Source organism: Peromyscus californicus, unplaced genomic scaffold (genome assembly GCF_007827085.1).
Source record: "Peromyscus californicus insignis strain IS unplaced genomic scaffold, ASM782708v3 Scaffold_9__1_contigs__length_137607984, whole genome shotgun sequence".
NCBI lineage: Eukaryota > Metazoa > Chordata > Mammalia > Rodentia > Cricetidae > Peromyscus > Peromyscus californicus.
Window position 1 is genome coordinate 38410363 of NW_026294617.1, and position 18868 is coordinate 38429230.

The 18868-nt window shown below is 41.3% G+C and overlaps 1 protein-coding gene across 9 annotated transcripts in view; it reads left to right on the top strand.

The window, feature by feature from the left end:
- Med12l (mediator complex subunit 12L) overlaps positions 1-18868 on the top strand; it is a 341599-nt gene that overhangs the window by 22216 nt on the left and 300515 nt on the right. For 6 of the 9 annotated variants that reach the window (XM_052732026.1, XM_052732033.1, XM_052732028.1 and 3 more), the window contains exons 2-5: positions 4213-4317; positions 10476-10667; positions 12194-12226; positions 15185-15344. In XM_052732026.1, the coding sequence (XP_052587986.1) occupies positions 4213-4317; positions 10476-10667; positions 12194-12226; positions 15185-15344 (490 nt within the window). Of the gene's footprint in view, positions 1-4212; positions 4318-10475; positions 10668-12191; positions 12227-15184; positions 15345-18868 lie in introns of those variants that run through there. The other 3 variants (XM_052732029.1, XM_052732032.1, XM_052732034.1) reach the window with 2 other exon arrangements.

Here is an 18868-nt window from a genome sequence, read left to right on the forward strand (position 1 = left end):
GATCCAGAAAAATAGCAGCCTCAGCATACATATGTGAGACTCATGGTTGCATTAGGAGTTTGCCCATAGTCCCAAATGTCTGATTTTTCTATCTATATAGAATCTGAAAATGTAGAGAAAAATGTAAACACTGGCTTTTTCTATTAGCATGGGCTTCTGTAGGCATTTGCTTTTTTTTTTTTTTTCCTTTCTAAATTTGCTTTAAGGTGTGTATTGTATTTTCTTTTTTGATACAAGGGATCACCATGTAGCTCCGGCTGGAACTCATGTGTTCTTGCCTTTGCCTCTAGAGTGCTGGGGGGGCAGCATGTGCCCCAGTTTCTTTCTGCCTAAGGCTTATGTTTTAGTTGAAGTCAGTGGGAAGGAGTGTAGGAGCCCTTCTTATCGGTGTTCTAGCTACTTTTGGAGCAACTTTGTTACCTGCCTATAGAAGTTCCATATGTGAGCATCATGGTGCGGTGTAATGCTACCTTGGGCTGCAAGGTAATGGCTGTGATCTGTCTCCCTGTCTTTCCAAGGAAAGTCATTGTAACAGTGGATGGCTGTTATTCATCTATTTAGGAAAGTCTTTGAAGAGGTTCAAAGCTCATAGGGAGGTAGCTATTTGTGTCCCTTACAGATAGCTCTGACTTGGCAGTTTAGAAGCATTCTGTTCCAAATTTTGGACTCTTTCTTTTCTAGTTACACCTAATTAATCTTGGCAAAGCATGCAGAGCAGTCACAGTAGCTTCTTGTGTGAATGCAGGTGACACACATCACCTTTTGTCTAAATCGCTTAAAGCTGCCTGCTTTCTCAAAGTTGGATCCACAGGCATCTCCAGGTTGGAGAGGATGATTTTCCTTTGAGGGGAGTCTCTTGGTGCAGCGCTGGAGTTTGTGCTGTCAACAGTAGACAACACTGGAGTGTGTCATAACGCGTTTGGATTTTTGCCATCAGTGTTTGTTCATTCCATGTACTTCAGAAAATACACCATCCATGCAAATCTAGCTTGCCATGCTCTTGGTTTTTACCTGTTTTTGTAGAACCCCTTTTGAAGTGGTGAAGACTCGGGGGGCGGGGGGAGTTAAGTGAGTTGAAAGTAGTTCAGTTCAGAGTAGAAAGCAGAGATGCTGCAGAACCAGCTGATCTCAAAGCCTCGTATTTCCTCTTGAGTAAATCGCAGCCCTTCGGAGTAAAAAGTATTGCTGACACTCACTGTTTCCCCCAGTGCTTTAGTGGCAAATCATAGGCAAATTTATACCCAGTTCTCTTATGATACTCTTTCACGACTCCATGTGTACCCCTACTGTTTTAGACACTAAGGCTACACAGACATTTTTATTAACCGCTTCTTAAGATTGATCAAAAATTTCCTGACTTAAAATATACATTATGTAGTTTCGTCTTAAAACTTTGAATAATTAATTTGATAATGGGTGACCAGTTTGAGGTGTCCTTGGATATGGTTAAGGAGTATGTCTTCTGTCTTCTGTGTGGATCATCATTTGAGTGGCCGCCTCAGCTGGGAGAAGACTTGATTCCCACAGAACTTTGCTCCGTGTATTGGGATCCTTTGAAAGTGGCCAAAGCAGCGGCCTGCATGGATGCCCAGAAATGCACACACAATGCAGTTGCATGGCATGTTCCAGCAGACCGAGGTTCGCAGCCAAGGTAGCCATTTTTGACTAGTCACAGCAGCCCTTGGAACAGTTTTTCTGTTTCTCACTTGCATCTGGTGTCTATCATTCTTTTCTTTGTACTGTGGTGACCATCAGCTCAGTTCCCTGAGATGGTTTCTTACCTCATTTCTTACAACTTTTTTTTCCCATTCTGTATTTTCAAGCTCTGATTTATTCTAGAACTCAGTGATAATCTGGGCAGGGCAAGGAGGTCATGTTTTTTTTTTTTTTTCTTTTTTAAAAATTTCTAAAATTCCATGCTATCAGTCAGGCTTGGTGGCACATACCTTCAATCCCAGCACTAGGGAGGCAGAGGCAGGCAGATCTCTTGAGTTCAAGGCCATCCTGGTCTACTTTGTTCCAAGACAGCCAGGGCTACAGAGAAACCCTATCTCGAAAAACAAGAACAAAACCTAAACAAACAATAATATTAATAATAATACTTATTATTATTATTCCAGGCTATTTTTTGATGTGTTGTAACTTTAGCAAAGTTTTCCCACATCTGTTCAGGAGGTCATTTTAAGGATCGTAGGAGTAGCATTGTAGTTTTAGACCACATTTTCATGTGACATTTGTTCTTTATGTTATGGAAATGTCTCTTTGTGGTCTAGGATCATCCTCAGGATAATATTTCAGTGTTGGCCTGCCCAGATGGTGCACTAGTATAGCGTATGTCACTGTTCTTACCTGTGCAATGGATTTGACCATAGAGCACCTGAGTTGGTAAGGATTAAGTGACCTAGACTATGTAGCACTAGTGACCCCCCTCACTCCCAGCTATAGGTTGTGGTGGGGCATGCTTACCACCACAAAACTTATTACTATAAACCTTTCATTTCTGTCTTTAACTCACTATAGGGTCTTGGATAAGTTAGATGGGAGAGCTTTGTTGAATCTGAAATAGGGCTGAGAGCTAGGGAGATTGCTTAGCACTGGCTGCTCTCCCAGAGGACAGAGGATTACTCACATGGTCTCCAACTCCAGTTCTGATGCCTCCACAGACACTGTGCATGTGGTGCACAGACATTTGTGCAGGCAAAACACCCATGCACATACAAATAAATAAACATTTAAAAATAGTGCAATAAAGAAGGAGAGTCAAACTATGAGCTCCTCAGAATAGTTCCAATTAAAACACTTTATGATCTTGGGTTGTGAGATGGCCCAGCTGCTAAAGGAGCTTGCTGGCAAGCCTTTTGACTAGACAGTTCAGTCCCCAGGACCCACATGCTAGAAGGGCAAAAGCAACTCCCACAAAAACGTAAAAAGTTCTACAGTCTCTTGTTTCTGTGTGTGAGAGAAGGAGCTCTTCCCTTTTTTTTTTCTTTTTCCAATTTATAAGCTAAAGAGTTCATGGGACTCACAGAGCAATTAAAATAGTAGGACATTTACAGTAGTTACTCATCTCCCTGCTGTGACCACATGCCCTCCAGTGTTGCTGGAGTTATCTCCAGTCCTGCCTGGGCCTGCAGCCACTCAGAACCAAATAAACACACAGACGCTTATATTATTTAAACTCTTTGGGCTAATGGCTCAGGCTTCTTGCTATCCAGTTCTTATATCTTTTTGTTTGTTTGTTTGTTTTTTCAAGACAGGGTTTCTCTGAGCTTTGCGCCTTTCCTGGATCTCACTCTGTAGACCAGGCTGACCTCGAACTCACAAAGATCCGCCTGCCTCTGCCTCCTAAGTGCTGAGATTAAAGGTGTGTGCCACCACCGCCCGGCCCCAGTTCTTATATCTTAAATTAACCCATTTCTATTAATCTATAAGTTGCCATGTGGCTTGTGGCTTACCAGTACTTTTACATCTTGCTTCCTCTGTGTCTGCCTGGCGACTCCTGACTCAGCCTTCCTGTTCCCAGAATTCTCTTCTCTGCTTATCCCACCTATACTATACTTCCTGCCTGGCTACTAGCCAATCAATGTTTTATTTATCAATCAGTCAGAGCAACACATTCACAGCATCCCCAGCACTCCAGGAGGTAATGTAGGGGAGGGAGGATTTGGGCTTAAAGTTGAGGTAATAACAGTCCATCATGGCAGGGAACTAACTCATTGCCCCAGGAGCTTGGGTGGTTGGGTATACAGAACACACAATGAGGAAGCAGAAATGAGAGCTGGTTTCATCCTGCTCATTCCTTTCTCTTAAGTCCGGGACCCCATCTCCTGAGATGGCGTCACCATAGTCAGTGTGAGTCCTCCTGCTCAGTTTAATTTTCCTAAGGACACTTTGCATACTGAGAGATGTGTTTTCACCATGACTTTAATCCTGCCAAGCTGACAGTTAAGATTGACTCCATGCTCTTACAAGCCGAGTAACCAATCTAGATAACCTCTATGCCCTACACCTAGAATCGTGAGAATTTACAACATTTACTTGATACTTTCGCTACTGTGTGCATTGGTTTTGGTTTCTTCTCTCTTAATTATTGTCCTCTCAACTTCTTTCTCTTACAGACAGCAGTGAAGTTAGTTCTTACTCAGGCTGCAGTGTCTGGATTGACTTGAAGTGTTTCTGTTCTCTGCTTAATCAATATATTCTCTTGAACAGGATGAACTTACCGCTGTGAATGTAAAGCAGGGTTTCAACAATCAGCCAGCCTTCACTGGAGACGAACATGGCTCTGCCAGAAACATTGTAATCAACCCATCAAAGGTAATTCTGATTGTTTCCTGTAACTCCTGAAAAGGGGTGTTTGTGATACCCTTGATATGTGTGTGTGTGTGTGTGTGTGTGTGTGTGTGTGTGTGTGTGTGTGTGAGAGAGAGAGAGAGAGAGAGAGAGAGAGAGAGAGAGAGAGAGAAAGAGAGAGAGAGAGAGAGGTGTGTGTGTGTGTGTGTGAGAGAGAGAGAGGTATGAGAGAGGTGTGTGTGTGTGTGTGTGTGTGTGAGAGAGAGAGAGAGAGAGAGAGAGAGAGAGAGAGAGGTATGAGAGGTGTGTGTGTGTGTGTGTGTGTGTGTGAGAGAGAGAGAGAGAGAGAGAGAGAGAGAGAGAGAGAGAGAGAGAGAGAGGTGTGTATGTGTGTGTGAGAGAGGTGTGAGAGGTGTGAGAGGTGTGTGTGTGTGTGTGAGAGAGAGAGGTGTGAGAGAGGTGTGTGTATGTGTGTGTGAGAGAGAGGTGTGTGTGTGTGAAAGAGGTATGTGAGAGAGAGGTGTGTGTGTGAAAGAGAGAGAGGTGTGAGAGAGAAAGGTGTGTGTGTGTGTGTGTATGTGTGTGAGAGAGAGGTGTGTGTGTGTGTGTGTGTGTGTGTGTGTGTGTGTGTGTGTATCTATATATATCTGCTATTTAAGCCACATTCCATGTTCCAAATTTCCTCCTGTTTGCAAACCATGAAGCACGCCTGGCATTAGTTGTCAGGTATTCCATTATGCGATTACTACGGTGTCCTTTTTCCACCTTCTACTTATTTTCTGTGGCTTTCATGACTGCCATTATAGAAGAGTCTGGACCAGTTTTATACTACTGCTGTAGTCTAGATTTATTTTGCTTTCCTATGACAGCTCAGGTTGATTGTTTTTGCTAAGACTATATTCATTGCTTTATGTCAGGAGGAGTCCAGTGTCTGTCTGTCCAATTGTTGATAATCATTCAGTCATTGTGATGCCCACTGTCTTCCTATGTTATCAAAATCGCAATTTCTACTTCTTGGTAATCTCTAGTTATTGTTATTATTTTTTAATTGAACTTCCAGACTCTGTGCGTATGTCTTACTACTGAGCTGTACCAGAAGCCCCTCATAAGGATATTTTGAAATCGTATAAGTAACCTAGACATCAATAAATTTTACACAAAGGTTGATGATATTTTCTTTCCCTCTACACATTCCCCCTTCTTTCTTTCTTTTGCCAGGGTCTCACCAGGTAGCCCTGACTGGCCAGGAACTTGCTATGTAGACCAGATTGGCTTTGAATTTACATCAACCTTCTTGTCCCTGTCTTCTGTGTGCTGGGATTATGGGAATGCCTAGCCCACTGATGGTTCTTGCTGAATGGTTTATTGGGGGGGGGGGCTGACATGTTTTTCTACTTACTATTCCTCATGTATGCGTTAGCTTGAGTTCTTTTGTGAAGAGCTCCCTTTACACTTCGTTTTTTCAGGGTCACTATGGATTACTCTCGTGTCACTCATAGGTTCCTGGTTCTATTTTTATGTGTTATGATTTATTATCTTCATTTTTCTTTTGGCTGCCCCAATTTTGCAATATTTAAGTAGGGGCCTTTTGAACCCTGGTTGAGCATCCCCACCGTTCGTATTGTTGCCCGGCATCTTCCAGGTTCATCTTGTTCTGTCTGTGTCTGCCACTGGGTGCTGGGAAAGCTCAGAAATTCTGTAGTATCGTTGGTTCCAGGCCCTTTCTGTGGACAGAGGATGAACACTTCTGTCTAACGTGCCTGTTTAGTCTACCTACCGGTTGTTACCGTTTGCACCTGCACTTCCCGTGGTATTTCCTTTCCTCTTCCTGTTTGGCCTTCATGTCTTCCTCCCCTGAAGTGAGACTTGCTCCCTGCAGTGCCCGCAGGGTTTGCTTCGTGTGGCAGCTACACAAAATGTTTCTGAGGAAACGTGTTCAGTGCCATCATGACAACCAAGTTTTTGTATAAGGTTGACAATTTTTCTACACTACCTTTGGTTCTTAGACCAACTTTCATTAAAAATGTATAGTCAGAGTTGGAGGGAAGAGGCCTAGAAGGGGCTGGAAGAAGGAAAGGAAGGGGGAAAGTGATTACTTACATTTTAATTAAAATTTAAAAAAATTATAGTCAGAATATTATGTTCAGAAGTTTATTGAATTAAATATCTTTTTCCATGGATCAATTAGATGTATAGATAGGAGTGTTTTTGCTCATTTTATTTTAGTGGTTGATTTTTAAATTCTTTTTACATTATTAGACTTTGTTATTAAAGTACTTTTACTCTCATGAAATTAAAAACATCATATGCAAGGAAGAAATAAAAAGCACAAGTCAATATCTACACTTCTTTTCTCTCACAAAAACACACAAATAATTGACCACTAAATCATCAGTGGAAATACTCTCACAAAAACACATAAATAATTGACCACAAAATCATCAGTGGAAATACTATTGAGAAGATGTGAAAGAAAACAGGACCATATTTGTATGTAGTTCCATTTATCAGACATGGTGATACTTGTGTCTTTTGTGATCTTTATACACTTCATGTTACAACTATAATTATGTATTTGTGATTTAATATACAGTTTTATGTATGTAATTCAGTATACTTACTGTTTGCCACTTCACCCTGGTTTAGTATAGAGAGCGTGGGCAGTTTACCCTCTCACATTGCTGTATAACCCTCACCTTACTGCCTGTCCCCAGAACATTTTCATCTTTCTTAAGTGATCTGCTGCTGTGTCCTACCTGGCTTGGTCCTGGACTCCTGACTGGGACAACTCAGGAAAGAAGAAACAACATATATTGAAGACATGATAGGCACACATACAGAAAAGCTGGCACCAGGTGGGCTGTGCTGGCTTTGATGGAGGGCGCCTCCGGCAACTTGGAAATGCAGCGTTTTATTATGTACAGCCCAAGGAGGCGAGGCTGGCTAGTCTGGGCAGTTGGTCTCTCTAGATGAACAGTTTCAGTCTATAAGTATCTGGGAGGAGGAAGCTACCACCTGCTTTCTGCACACATTGTTCACACATCCTTGTAAAAACCGAGACCTTGCCTCAACTAGAAAGGAGAGATCAGTCTCTTGGAATTTGTCCTCTGACCTCCTGTGGCATCAATGAAACTGGACATCCTCCCCACCCCACCCCACTCTCTCTTTCTCTTATATATGCAAATTATAACAAAATTAAAAAGATAAAAGGCTGTTGTCAAATATAGTAACGTGGGTTAGGGTTTTTGGTGTGTGGATTTTGGGCATGCAGTGTTTAGTTCACATCAGAGAGTAGGAGTTTTTTTAATGTGTTATGAACTGCTCAATTCTTGGTTCTTGATGTCAAATTTTATAATTTAAGTAACCAAGTTAACAAAAATAACACTTGTTACAACTTAGACCACTTTTCCTGTGAGGTCTATTCAGAGACCTGATATTTCTTATGTGAATTTGATTTCATTAACATGAAATGTAGGAAATCTTAGTACTTAACACCTGACCTTTCCCATGTTCTTATCAAAGGAGCTATTAACTGAATAGGTCTGGGTGAATAAAATCAAGTGTTGAGTTAACCTTCTTACACTTTGTTTGAAAGAATATAAACTGATATTAGACCTTGTGAAGAGTGATATGGCAGTATAATTAAAATTGCAGAATCATGCCATCTAAATTATAGAAATTGTCCTGTACCTGCATTAACAAATGTCAAAGGTGTTCATTTGGACAGGAGTCATAACACCGTTGTTTAGAGCCTATGCTCCAGGTGCCCGTTAATACTCTCCTGATTAAATAAAGGACAGCATATCCAATCAGAACATTATTGTGTGGCTAAACAAATAAATGAATTCCTCATACAGGTGTACTCATACTGACTGGGCATAGTGAGCCAGATACGCCAGAAAGGAAAATAACAAGTGTGTGTTTGCTTGTGTCTGTTCACATAACAGTGGAAGGCTGCTGCACAACCAACTAATCAAATTGATTCCTTGGAGTTAGGAATTAGGTTTTGAGAATGAGGCTTAAAAAAAATATATCTTCTGATTTTTGAATAATGTAAATATATTGCTGTTAGAAGAAAAGTAAGCACTCTAGCTGGTTGGTGGCAGACCTATAATCCTAGTGCTGGGTGGGGGGTGGGGAGGTATGTTCCAGGCAGCATGAGACCAGTCTTAAAATGTTTTTTAATGTTACATTATTTCGACATTTTCTTTTGAGCTCTAATGTGTATTTCTCCTGTCTTGCTTACTTAGGAATTTTGACTTTGCTTACAATATGAATTTGTTTACAAAATTCACTAAGGAGAATTATAAAACATTTATATTCAGTTTTTTTCTATTATTAAGAGGGTACATTGACTCCTTGGAGTAATTTTCTTTTCACTTTTATACCCTTTTTCATTATAATTAACGTTCCTAGACACAATTGCAACTTAGAGGTCTCTTGAATATGCAGGAGTATATGATATGCTCTTAGGTGTTTAATGCCCTTGGGAGAAAGACCAAATATCAGTTGAGAAATTTAAAATCGAACAATTTGCTGCTAGTGACTGCTTGTTTACAACCAACTGGTTCTGCTTCTACTTAATTTATCCACAGAAAGTTCTAGAAATGTTTGCTTTAAGTAGAAAAACTTCAATGAATTTGTTTGAAAACCAAAATCTTGTGTCTGTTTTGCTACCCACTCTAGTTTTTGTTAGTCATTGTTCTATTCCTGTGAAGAGACGATACCAAGGTAGCTCCTATAAAAGAGAGCATTTAATTCGAGCTGGCTCACAGTGCAGAGGTTTAGTCGGTTTTTACCACAGAGGGAGCATGGTGGCCGGCAAGCACTGGAGCAGGAGCTGAGAGCTCTATCATGACCCATAGGCAGAGAGAGAGAGAGACTCAGGGCTTTTCAAAGCCCACCTCCAGTGACAGACTTCCTCCAACAAGGTCACACCTCCTAATCCTAATCCTTTCAAATAGTGACATTTCCTGATGACTAAGCATTCAAATAGATGAGTCTGTGGGGGCATTTGGATTCAAACCACCACAGTTTTTATTACCATTTTTCAGTGCAGGGAATTTCTTTTCACATTTAACAGAAAAGTTGTATCAGCTTTTGGTCCTGAGGAGCAACTCGATTGATGGCTCCAGTCAGACTGCTGGGTCACACTATGCATGAGACTTACCTCTGACTTTTAACTAAGATGGGACTCTTACTTTTTTTTTTTTCTTTTCAGAGTAGTACTCTTATTAAGTTGCTACTGATTGCTAACTATTGGTGGCACTTCTTAGACATTGTTTGCTTCCTATGATTTAAAAGTTCTCATGGTACAAAATGTGGTGCTTTCTGGATTCCTGAAAACTCTTAGCAGGTTTCCTGTAGATTTACTGAATCTCTTATCTTCCTCCCGTCCCACCCTCGGCGGCCATCTCTCCTTTCACTCTTTGCTCCTCTCCCCACCCCGCTCATTGCCCACCCTACCCTATAAATAACATGAAATGATAAAGTAGCTGGCAGAAGCCGGCTTCTCTGCCCTGTCCCGTTCAGCCTTAGTGACTCCCCCCTTTTCTTGTCCTCTCCTTGTGTTTGTAAAATGGGCGCTGCAGTCATAATGCTGTACACCTAATTCATCTCTACCTTTTGCGATTTTCCTTTTAAATAAATTTCTCTCAGTTCTTTAAGAAAGCAGCACTGAGTGTGAACGTAGAATTTCCTTTCGAAAAGCACGTGCTATTAAGGTGAAACAAGAAAAAGAATGTTTACCTTGATTCCCAGCCTCTCTCCTCTCCAGTGTGCCCCTGCGTGGGAGCAAGTTCTCTCCTGTGGAGTGTGCAGTATGGCAAAGGAGAGTGCAGTTAAGATCGAAGCACAGCCCGTTCTGAAATTCTTCCTGGTGGAAGTAACTTCGTGTTACCAGAGATAGCCTGTGGTGCTTCCCTTTTCCCAGTGCTTGGGGTCAGTGGGGCAAAGGTGCTGTGTGAGTTTTGCATTGTGTTACTGGACAGACATCACACCATTGAGCTTCAGGATTTACTATATGGAGATCACAGTTTTGGGCTTCAAAGATTTAAATTTCCATTTTGTTCTCTGATGGGCTATATAAAAATTTTAGTTGAAACAATGAAGATAAAATGTGTAATCCTTAGATCGTTGCACATTGTCCTTAAATACTGTCTGGTTTCCATTTCTTTCTACAGATTGGCGCATATTTCAGCAGCATATTGGCCGAGAAACTCAAGCTTAACACTTTCCAGGACACCGGAAAGAAGAAACCCCAAGTTAATGCTAAAGATAATTATTGGCTGGTTACTGCTCGATCTCAGAGTGCAATTCATAGTTGGTTCTCTGACTTAGCAGGAAATAAGCCACTTGCTATTTTGGCAAAAAAGGTATCAAGTATTTTCTTCCATTGTTATAATTACAGTTTTATAAATGAAGCTGTTGGACATAATGTTTGCATGTACATTTTTATTTCCTTATTCTTTTATAGACTGAAGTCTCAGTTGCAGGCACACAGGACAGATAGAACTGTTCTTATGTTCTTCCCTCTGTATTTTGATTACATGTGGTGCTCAGGGAACCTAAAGCATCTGCATAGAGGCAGTTTAGGTGGACTTAAACATATTTTAAAATTTAAAAGTATGCAATAATGCTTCATTTTTTTCTCCATTACACTTTTAGTTTTCTTAGATCAAGATGACCAAGATAAGATAAAAAGATCCCTTTGAGATTATTCCCTTGTCTGTCTAAATAGCCATCCCAGCTGGGTGTGTAATCCTAGGCTCCTGCCAGTAATCCCAGCACTTGGGAGTTACACACAGACACACAGACACACACACACACACACACACACACACACACACACACACACACACACGCTCGAGTGTAAATAATAGCTTCAAGCTAAGTTAAGTCTTACTATCAAGATAAAGAGTTTTATTCTGGGTGTGTTTTGTGTTATGAGAAAATATTTTAAACAAAACATGAATATTTATTTCTGACTTTTTTTTGACAAGGATGTGTATGGGGTTGTAGGAGGTTCTTTTTAAAATCTTTACCCTTCAGTAATTTTCTTCAGTGGGAATAATCAATATATAGGTTCAATAATCTTGTAGTCTGAACAATACAAGATATCCTTTGAAAGCTTATCGTAAAGAAGTTAGAACTCTCCCTCCTAGTCTTTATCTATGACTTCTTGTATACCTTTGAAGCAATCCAAGGTGTCTCTTCTCATCTCCCCTGGAGTCCCTGAGTTTTAGGGGCTGCCATCTTCTGTTCTAAGTATGCCATTATCACTCCCACCTGGTATGGGACCAGCTCAGAAAGGAATGCCTTGGTATACTTTCCTGTTTGTTTTTGAAAACAACTCTTTGAAAATAGTGTCTGCATCCTCCATTGGCTTTATTTTGCTATAATATCTTGACACTGCATGCCTCAGATAGATAGATAGATAGATAGATAGATAGATAGATAGATAGATAGATAGATGTGAAAGGTCCTTACAGTCTTTGAAGATCACTTGTTTAAATGTGACCAACTCTTTCCACAGAGTTAGTGCCACTGTCTCCACCTGCCTGAACTCTGGAGTTGGAACACGTCTTCCCCAGTGTTAATAGCTGTTTGTGGTCTCACTGTGGCCCATGGGTTGATTGTCTCTGAAGGCCATATAAGCCAGAGAGCATCCTGCAGAGTCTGATGGCTTTTGAACACCGATTCATAGCCTCTGCGCTGTCAGCTGGGTGTTCTTTAGTTTTCCTTTGTTACAAGCTCTACGGATGCTTTTTGGGTGCTTTCTTAAAGTGAATATCGATAAGGAGTTGGTTTTCTCGCCTTAAGGGTGAAGGGTCTCTTATCTTTTAAGAGGGAGGTGACTCATGGCGTGCTGTATTAGCTATTGTTCTTCTTTCTTTATCAGGAGCTGCCTCTGGCCAAGTCAGGTGTCCCTCAGGTAAGCCCTGGCATTAATTCTTTGCAAACATAGACATTTTCTTTAGAAAACATTGACTCTGATGTATTCATGTCTCAGGCATTCCAGGGGTCCTTCTTCTCTTCTCACAATTGCATCCTTTTGAAATGGCAAAAGCTCTTGTAGATTTGGGCAAAGGACCACATTCTCTACATGGTCTTCATAGTCCGCCACTTAGTTAATTTCTGATGTTTACGTGGTGTAAGAGGGCTTAGGGCAGGAAACAGTGCTGTGATCCAGAGTCATCCTCCAGCTCTTCCCTGGCTTTTAGAATAGTTTTCCATATGGGATGGACTATGTTTCTGCCGTGACTTTCCATTAGTATAAAGTTACACAGTATCTAGAGATGCCTGAAAAGGACTTTTAATTCAATCTCCACCATTACTTGATTGGAAAAGGAAAATTCTAGCAACCAGGGATACTCTTCTACCTCTTGAACAGTTGACTAGTTCTTACTTTTTTATGTGGGTACCCTCGGCTACTGAGGTCTGAGAATTCCCTTTCGTTCTGGTCCCGATTAGATAATGGAAAGTGCTGATGGTGGTGGACATCCAAGGGGAGACGTGTTAGTAATAAATAGCCTTGTGCACATGCAAGAAGCACACACTTAGCATCTTAATTTCCTTTGCAGCTCTAGATTGATTTAGAGACTGAAACACTGCCCAGTGATTGCCTATATTCAATATCAAGTTGATGTCCGGTATTTTACTGGAAAAAAAAAAAGGATCCATCACTGTAAAAAAAAAAAAACAAACCAAAAAAACAAAACAAAAAAAAAGTCACCAGCAAACATCATTTTCTCCCCAAGTTGGCCTAAACTGTAGATTGGACCAAACCATCTCTATGTATCTTCTAGCTTAATCAGCTAACTTTCTTCACATCTGTGTGTTTGGATAGTGATGCCCTGACTTGACTCAACTCAGGGTTTTGCAGTTTTGTCCTGTGCTGTTCATGATCTGTTGGTCAGTTTTGTATGCTATTTTATCCAAACATTTCAGATTTTCAACTGTTTGCATTTTCCCCTCCTAACTGTTGCTGTTTTAAAAAATCCTTTGGTCATCTGTGAAAGATACTATTTGCAGGACTCTTTGGAGATGCTAACCTTTACTTTGCATTGATCTGCATTTTTAGGCTTTGATCTTCCATCTTTTTGGTGTGTACCAATGAGAGGCAACCTGACCTGGACTGATAAACTGTTCGCCACTGGTTCCATATTGTGTAGTCTCTCGAAAAGCATCAGGTCTTGAGCAAATGTTTGACCCTGTGTTTTTCTTGTCTCTGTCTTAAATGATAGTAACTACAGAGACTGTGTTCCACAAAAGATGGGCCTTGTATTCTAAACTTGCAGGGCATTTTCTCATGAATATGTAGCGCTGTGTTGTGCAGAGATGCAGCTTTACAGACTTAGCCCCTATGTCCTTCCCTCCTATTAGTTGTGTTTGTGTAGTGTAGTTTTCTGTATCATGGGGGCCATGGTCTGAATCAGCGCTCAAGGCAGCAAGTGTACCTGATCAGGAAGTCTTCAGTTTTCTGTAAACACAGTGTGGACACATGATACCCCATTGAGCAAGGCAGGCAAGTGTTCCTTCAGCACTGGAACAGCTTGATGTTTCTTTGAAAAGCCCAACTGAAATAGCTTATTTTTAAGGGTTGTATAAAAAAAAAAATACTTAAACTTTTAAATTCTAGGGATCACACCTTATACCAGGCATGCAAATGGTTAAATTAAAAAATGCACTTGACTTGGCAAGCTAATAGAAAAATACTATGCTATATGAATTGGCAAGTTTGGAACCTTGACCTCCTAACCCAAATTCAGGTATGATTTTTTTTTGGGGTGGTAGAGAGATATCCATGGCAGGGTTCTAGTAGCTTTTTTGGAAAGGGCCAAATCAATGGCATGAAGACACTTTGGCTGGTATAGATAAATCCCTAATCTGGTGACAAAATGTTTATTGCTATAATTTTTATACACACATTAAAAAATACCCACTTTGTGAGGTACATAGGATTGGTATTATCAAAATTCATAAATGGCTGAAAAGTGATGGACTTGATTTGGCAAAACCTAAGGAAGTATTACATAAGTAGTCACCCTGCTGTGGGGTATGGAGTGTGTGCACCTTACAGTTTTACTAGTCCCATCCCCTTGCATTGTCACAAATGTACTCTTGTTGACTTTTTTACCATATTCATAAATTGAATGGATTACATCGACTAGCAGGCTGTTTATAGGATATTTATGAGGTATTCTGGAAGAATGAATTAACTCTTTCAAACCATTCATTGGTATATTGGGATACTAATTGGCTGAATTGTACCTTTGTGGTCTTGAAGAAAGAATTAACAGCCTCAAGTGTCTAGTTCAGCCATTGAATTAATTGCCAGCTATTGTGGCTCAGTGTATTAGGCAGATTCACTGATCCATCATTTTAGAGTCTACTTAACATTTTGGGCTAAAGTCACTTTCACATAGTTTTTGGAAATGATTACATTTGTGAAATACTGCAGTTAGAAAGCCTCATGCAAAAGAGTGTCCACAGATAAAATGTAGAATGGCGACAGACCCTGTCTGATCTTTCCCATGTAATTTTGGGATAAATCATTTGGAAGAGTATCATAAAATTGTTTTCCCCTGTTTGTTCATAAGGCAAATAACTTTCCTCATCTGAGGATATGACAAGACTTTGTTTCATAAATAAGAAAGCATGGCTGATAACCGTTTTCGCCATGTGCTAAACATAATTTTGATTTTCGTTTCTTAATGAAAATTGGCTTAAAGTTTCTTCCCTCTCTTAAAGCCACATACACTGTTTGAAATTGCATCAGACATACTTTCTTCTAGCAGCACATAAATTCCAGCCCTTTCTTGCTTCCTTCTCTGTAAATTTGCCTGTGCAGTGCTATAGTGTGTGATTGTTATATGTTATTTCTTTCTAGGTCCCCATCCTTAGTAAAAAAGAGGACGTTTTTGCATATTTAGCTAAGTATTCTGTGCCAATGGTTCGAGCGACGTGGCTGATCAAGATGACTTGTGCCTATTATTCTGCTATTTCTGAAGCTAAAATTAAGAAACGCCAGGCTCCGGATCCCAATTTGGGTAAGTGAGGCGGTGTGGTATGGTTCACTATCGGTATTTCGAGTGATTGTCACCTGCACCCACTTAGAACTCAGCACCCGAGCATGGTGAGTACTGAAAACGTCTAGAGTGCAGCAGAAAGCTACTCGCTTTTCACTCAGCAAGTCCTGATGATGTCCCCATGATTTTGCCCCTTGATGACCTCTGCAGTAGCTCAGCTGTGGAGGTACCGGTCAGACCATCGTCTCTTGTCTGGACAGAAGCAGCCCCCTACTGGCTTTCCTGCATGGTTTCACTCCACTTGAGCGGGCCTTACTTCCAATTAGACAGCTGTTGGTTACCCGCTCCTCCCCTGTGCTCACTGCCCCTTTTCTGGTCGGTACCTCTCACTGCCCTTGCCTGTGGAGTGGCAGTGGATGCTAGTTTATCTTGCTCACACAGCTTTCTGCCTTGTAGCTAGAATGATCCTGTTAGAACAGACGTCATGCCACTCCTGGGCTCAGAATCTTTTTATGACCAACTGTCCTACTCACCCGCGTCCTCCCTTGGCTAACACCGGCAGCCTGCTTGCTTCTTCTGACTTTAAGCCTTGACCTTAAGCGGGTGTTCTCCTTCCCTGCTGTAGATGCCCAAGTGTGTGCCTACTGGCTTCACTGTGGCACTGCTCAGTGAAACCTGGGACCACTCTGGCTAAAACTGCTGTTGCATTGTTCTTTGTTTGATTAGCAGTTGTTAATACCACCTGTTACATTAACTTATTGGTTGGCTATATTCATCCATTCCAACCGTGAAGTAAGGATGCATGGAAATTTTTGACTTGTTCAGGACTGGATTTCCTCTTGATTATTCTCTGAGCTGGTATCTCAGGATAGTACCTGGCTTACAGAAGTTGTTCAGCAATTTTTAAGGAAATTAATAACTAGGCCTGGAGTATTTATGTTCTTATATGTGTGATGTCATTTTGTGAGTGTATGTATGTTTTAAAATCTTCTTCATGCCAGGTAGTGGTGATGCGTGCCTGTAATCCCAGCACTTGGGAGGCAGAGGCAGGCGGATCTCTGTGAGTTCAAGGTTAGCCTGATCTACAAAGCAAGATCTAGGACAACCAGGGCTATTACACAGAGAAACCTTGTCTTGAAAAAAATTAAAACAATACATTTTTTTTTCCCCTCCAATTCTGTCCGAGGACTATGCCACCCGGGTCATGCCAATCTGAGTGGCCTGTGCTGCTACTCAGGGCCATGGCATCTTTCAGGCCTGGACTGATGCCGCGGGCCACATCTGGGTCTGTGTTCCTGCTGCAGCTGGGGTCTGTGATGATGTTCATGGCCCGTGTTGCCATAGGAACCACTCATGTTAGAATCAAAGGGCCATGCTGAACTGGCCCTGCCCATCACTGGCCTTAGGATAGCTGGCCTTGCCCCTTGCTGGACACTATAGCAGGAGAGCTGGCCCCAGCACTCAGAAGAGATGGTCCCACCCCTCACTATGGGCGTGGAAGAGCTGGCCGTGATGGCATGGGCCTAGGAGAGCTGGCTCTGCCCGTCTCCCCTGAGGGGGCAGTCCCAGTGATCCAAACTGACTAGCTCAGCTACCAACCAGACTCGCATCCTGGGCCTTGGCTTGGCTCACCCCAACATCTGCCCCATCTTTGACTTGCCAGAGTGAGTGAAGGGATTGGTCCTGCAGAACAATAACCACAGGATCCCCATGACTTGGGGCAACAACAGGATATCTAAGAGGAGTTTTGGTGAGGCTCCAGTGATTCTCACGTGCCAGAGGCCTTGAACCAGATTAAGTGACTCATTGCAGTGACTATGTTGTGGGTGTGGTGGATTGGATGAAAGGGTATCCTGCGTTGATACATCCTAGTGCCCATTGCCACTAGGATGAATGAAGAGGTGTTGGGTGTGTTGTTTGACTTTCCTTTGGGACCACCAGCTCACAAATAATGACATGTAGACTTCTTATTAATTATGAAATCTTGACCTTTAGCTTAGGCTTGTCCCCAACCAGCTCTTATAACTTAAATTGACCGGTTTCTATTCATCTCCATTCTGTCACATGGCTTTTTTTTTTTTTTTTTTTTTAACTTCTTCTCTCTTCTGTATGTCTGATTTGGTCCATGTCTTGCTGGTGCCTCTGAACACCTAGATTCATCTCTTTCCTCTCTCTCCCTGGGAATTCTTCCTGTCCTCTTCTGGCTCTCTGTTGGTTATTCAGCTCCTTATTGATCCAGTCAGAAGACCCTTTGGCAATGCCACATCTTCACAGTGCACAAAGAGATGATATCACAGCATTCCCCCCCTTTTTGTCTTAATAAAAAGGAAAGGTTTTAACTCTCAACACAGTAAAGCTATATACAGTAAGAACAATTATCAGATAAGAAGTACATTCACAGTGTCCAGTCCATTTGTACTTGGCAAATTCAGAAAATAGTCCATTATCTATCCTGTTTTGAATTCATCTGAACCACTTTCTATCATAACTTGTATAATCAACCTAATAAGGTCTTTTTAGAACTTAAAGTATTTTCTCAGATAAACAACTTAAGCTTCTATGTCTCTCAACCTTTATAAACTTTACATCTCTTTTGTAAGTTTTTTTTTTTTTGAGTTTGGTAACAAAGAAAATGTTATAATTATCTAGTCTTCAACCCCCATCAGAGACCCAAAATGGATAAAATATTACCTGAGTAAACAGGAAGTGCAGGGCAAACAATTTCTAAAACTATAGAAATGACAGAAGCAGCTGGCTGCCTGAACAGTCACCCAAGTTTCCTCTGCAATGTTGGAACATCCATCTTTGGCCTACAGGCCTACAATATCTGACAGACTTTTCTATGAAGCAGGAATTTTGATGGACTGTTCTACCTTGCCTTGGCGAAGTTTGGCACTCACTTTCTTTTGTGTCCTAATTGTCCAGTTTATACAGCATACTGTCAGCAGTTGAGGAAAGTGCTGTTTCTTGCCCAGTGGCTGGCTTTCCTACATTGAAAGCAAACTCCATATGGAGGTTCTTTGATGTCCATCATCCTTTTTTGAGGTAGATTGGTGCTGTCAGGATCAGATGTGTCTCGCTGTCATTTATTGTCCAGTCTCTTTGTGATGGGAAAGTACAGAACTTATCTGAAGTCCTGGATGGAGTAGTCTGTGAGGCTGGACCATCTCAATTAGCAGCTTTGAAGTTGTTCTGGATGCAGATTTTTTAGGAGACTGCAACAGAGGCACTCTGAGAGGCTGGATCACTTAGGCTACTTGTCCTGATTGGTGTCTGGTCTTTTTTTTTTTTTTTCTGAAAACACACAATCTTTTAAAGGTAGCATACATGTCTTCAGTAACACAAGTATAGAGTGTGCGGTGTGTACAAATCAGATGAAGATGATTCTTCGTTCTGTGTCTGAGCAGGAGAAAGGCATCTATGAACTTTATAAGTCCATTTGGACCGCATAACCAAACTGTAATATAAATCTCCATCCATGCCACATGAAAGAATGGCATGTAATAATAATGTTGAGAACTCTGTAGCCAGCAAGATTTATCATG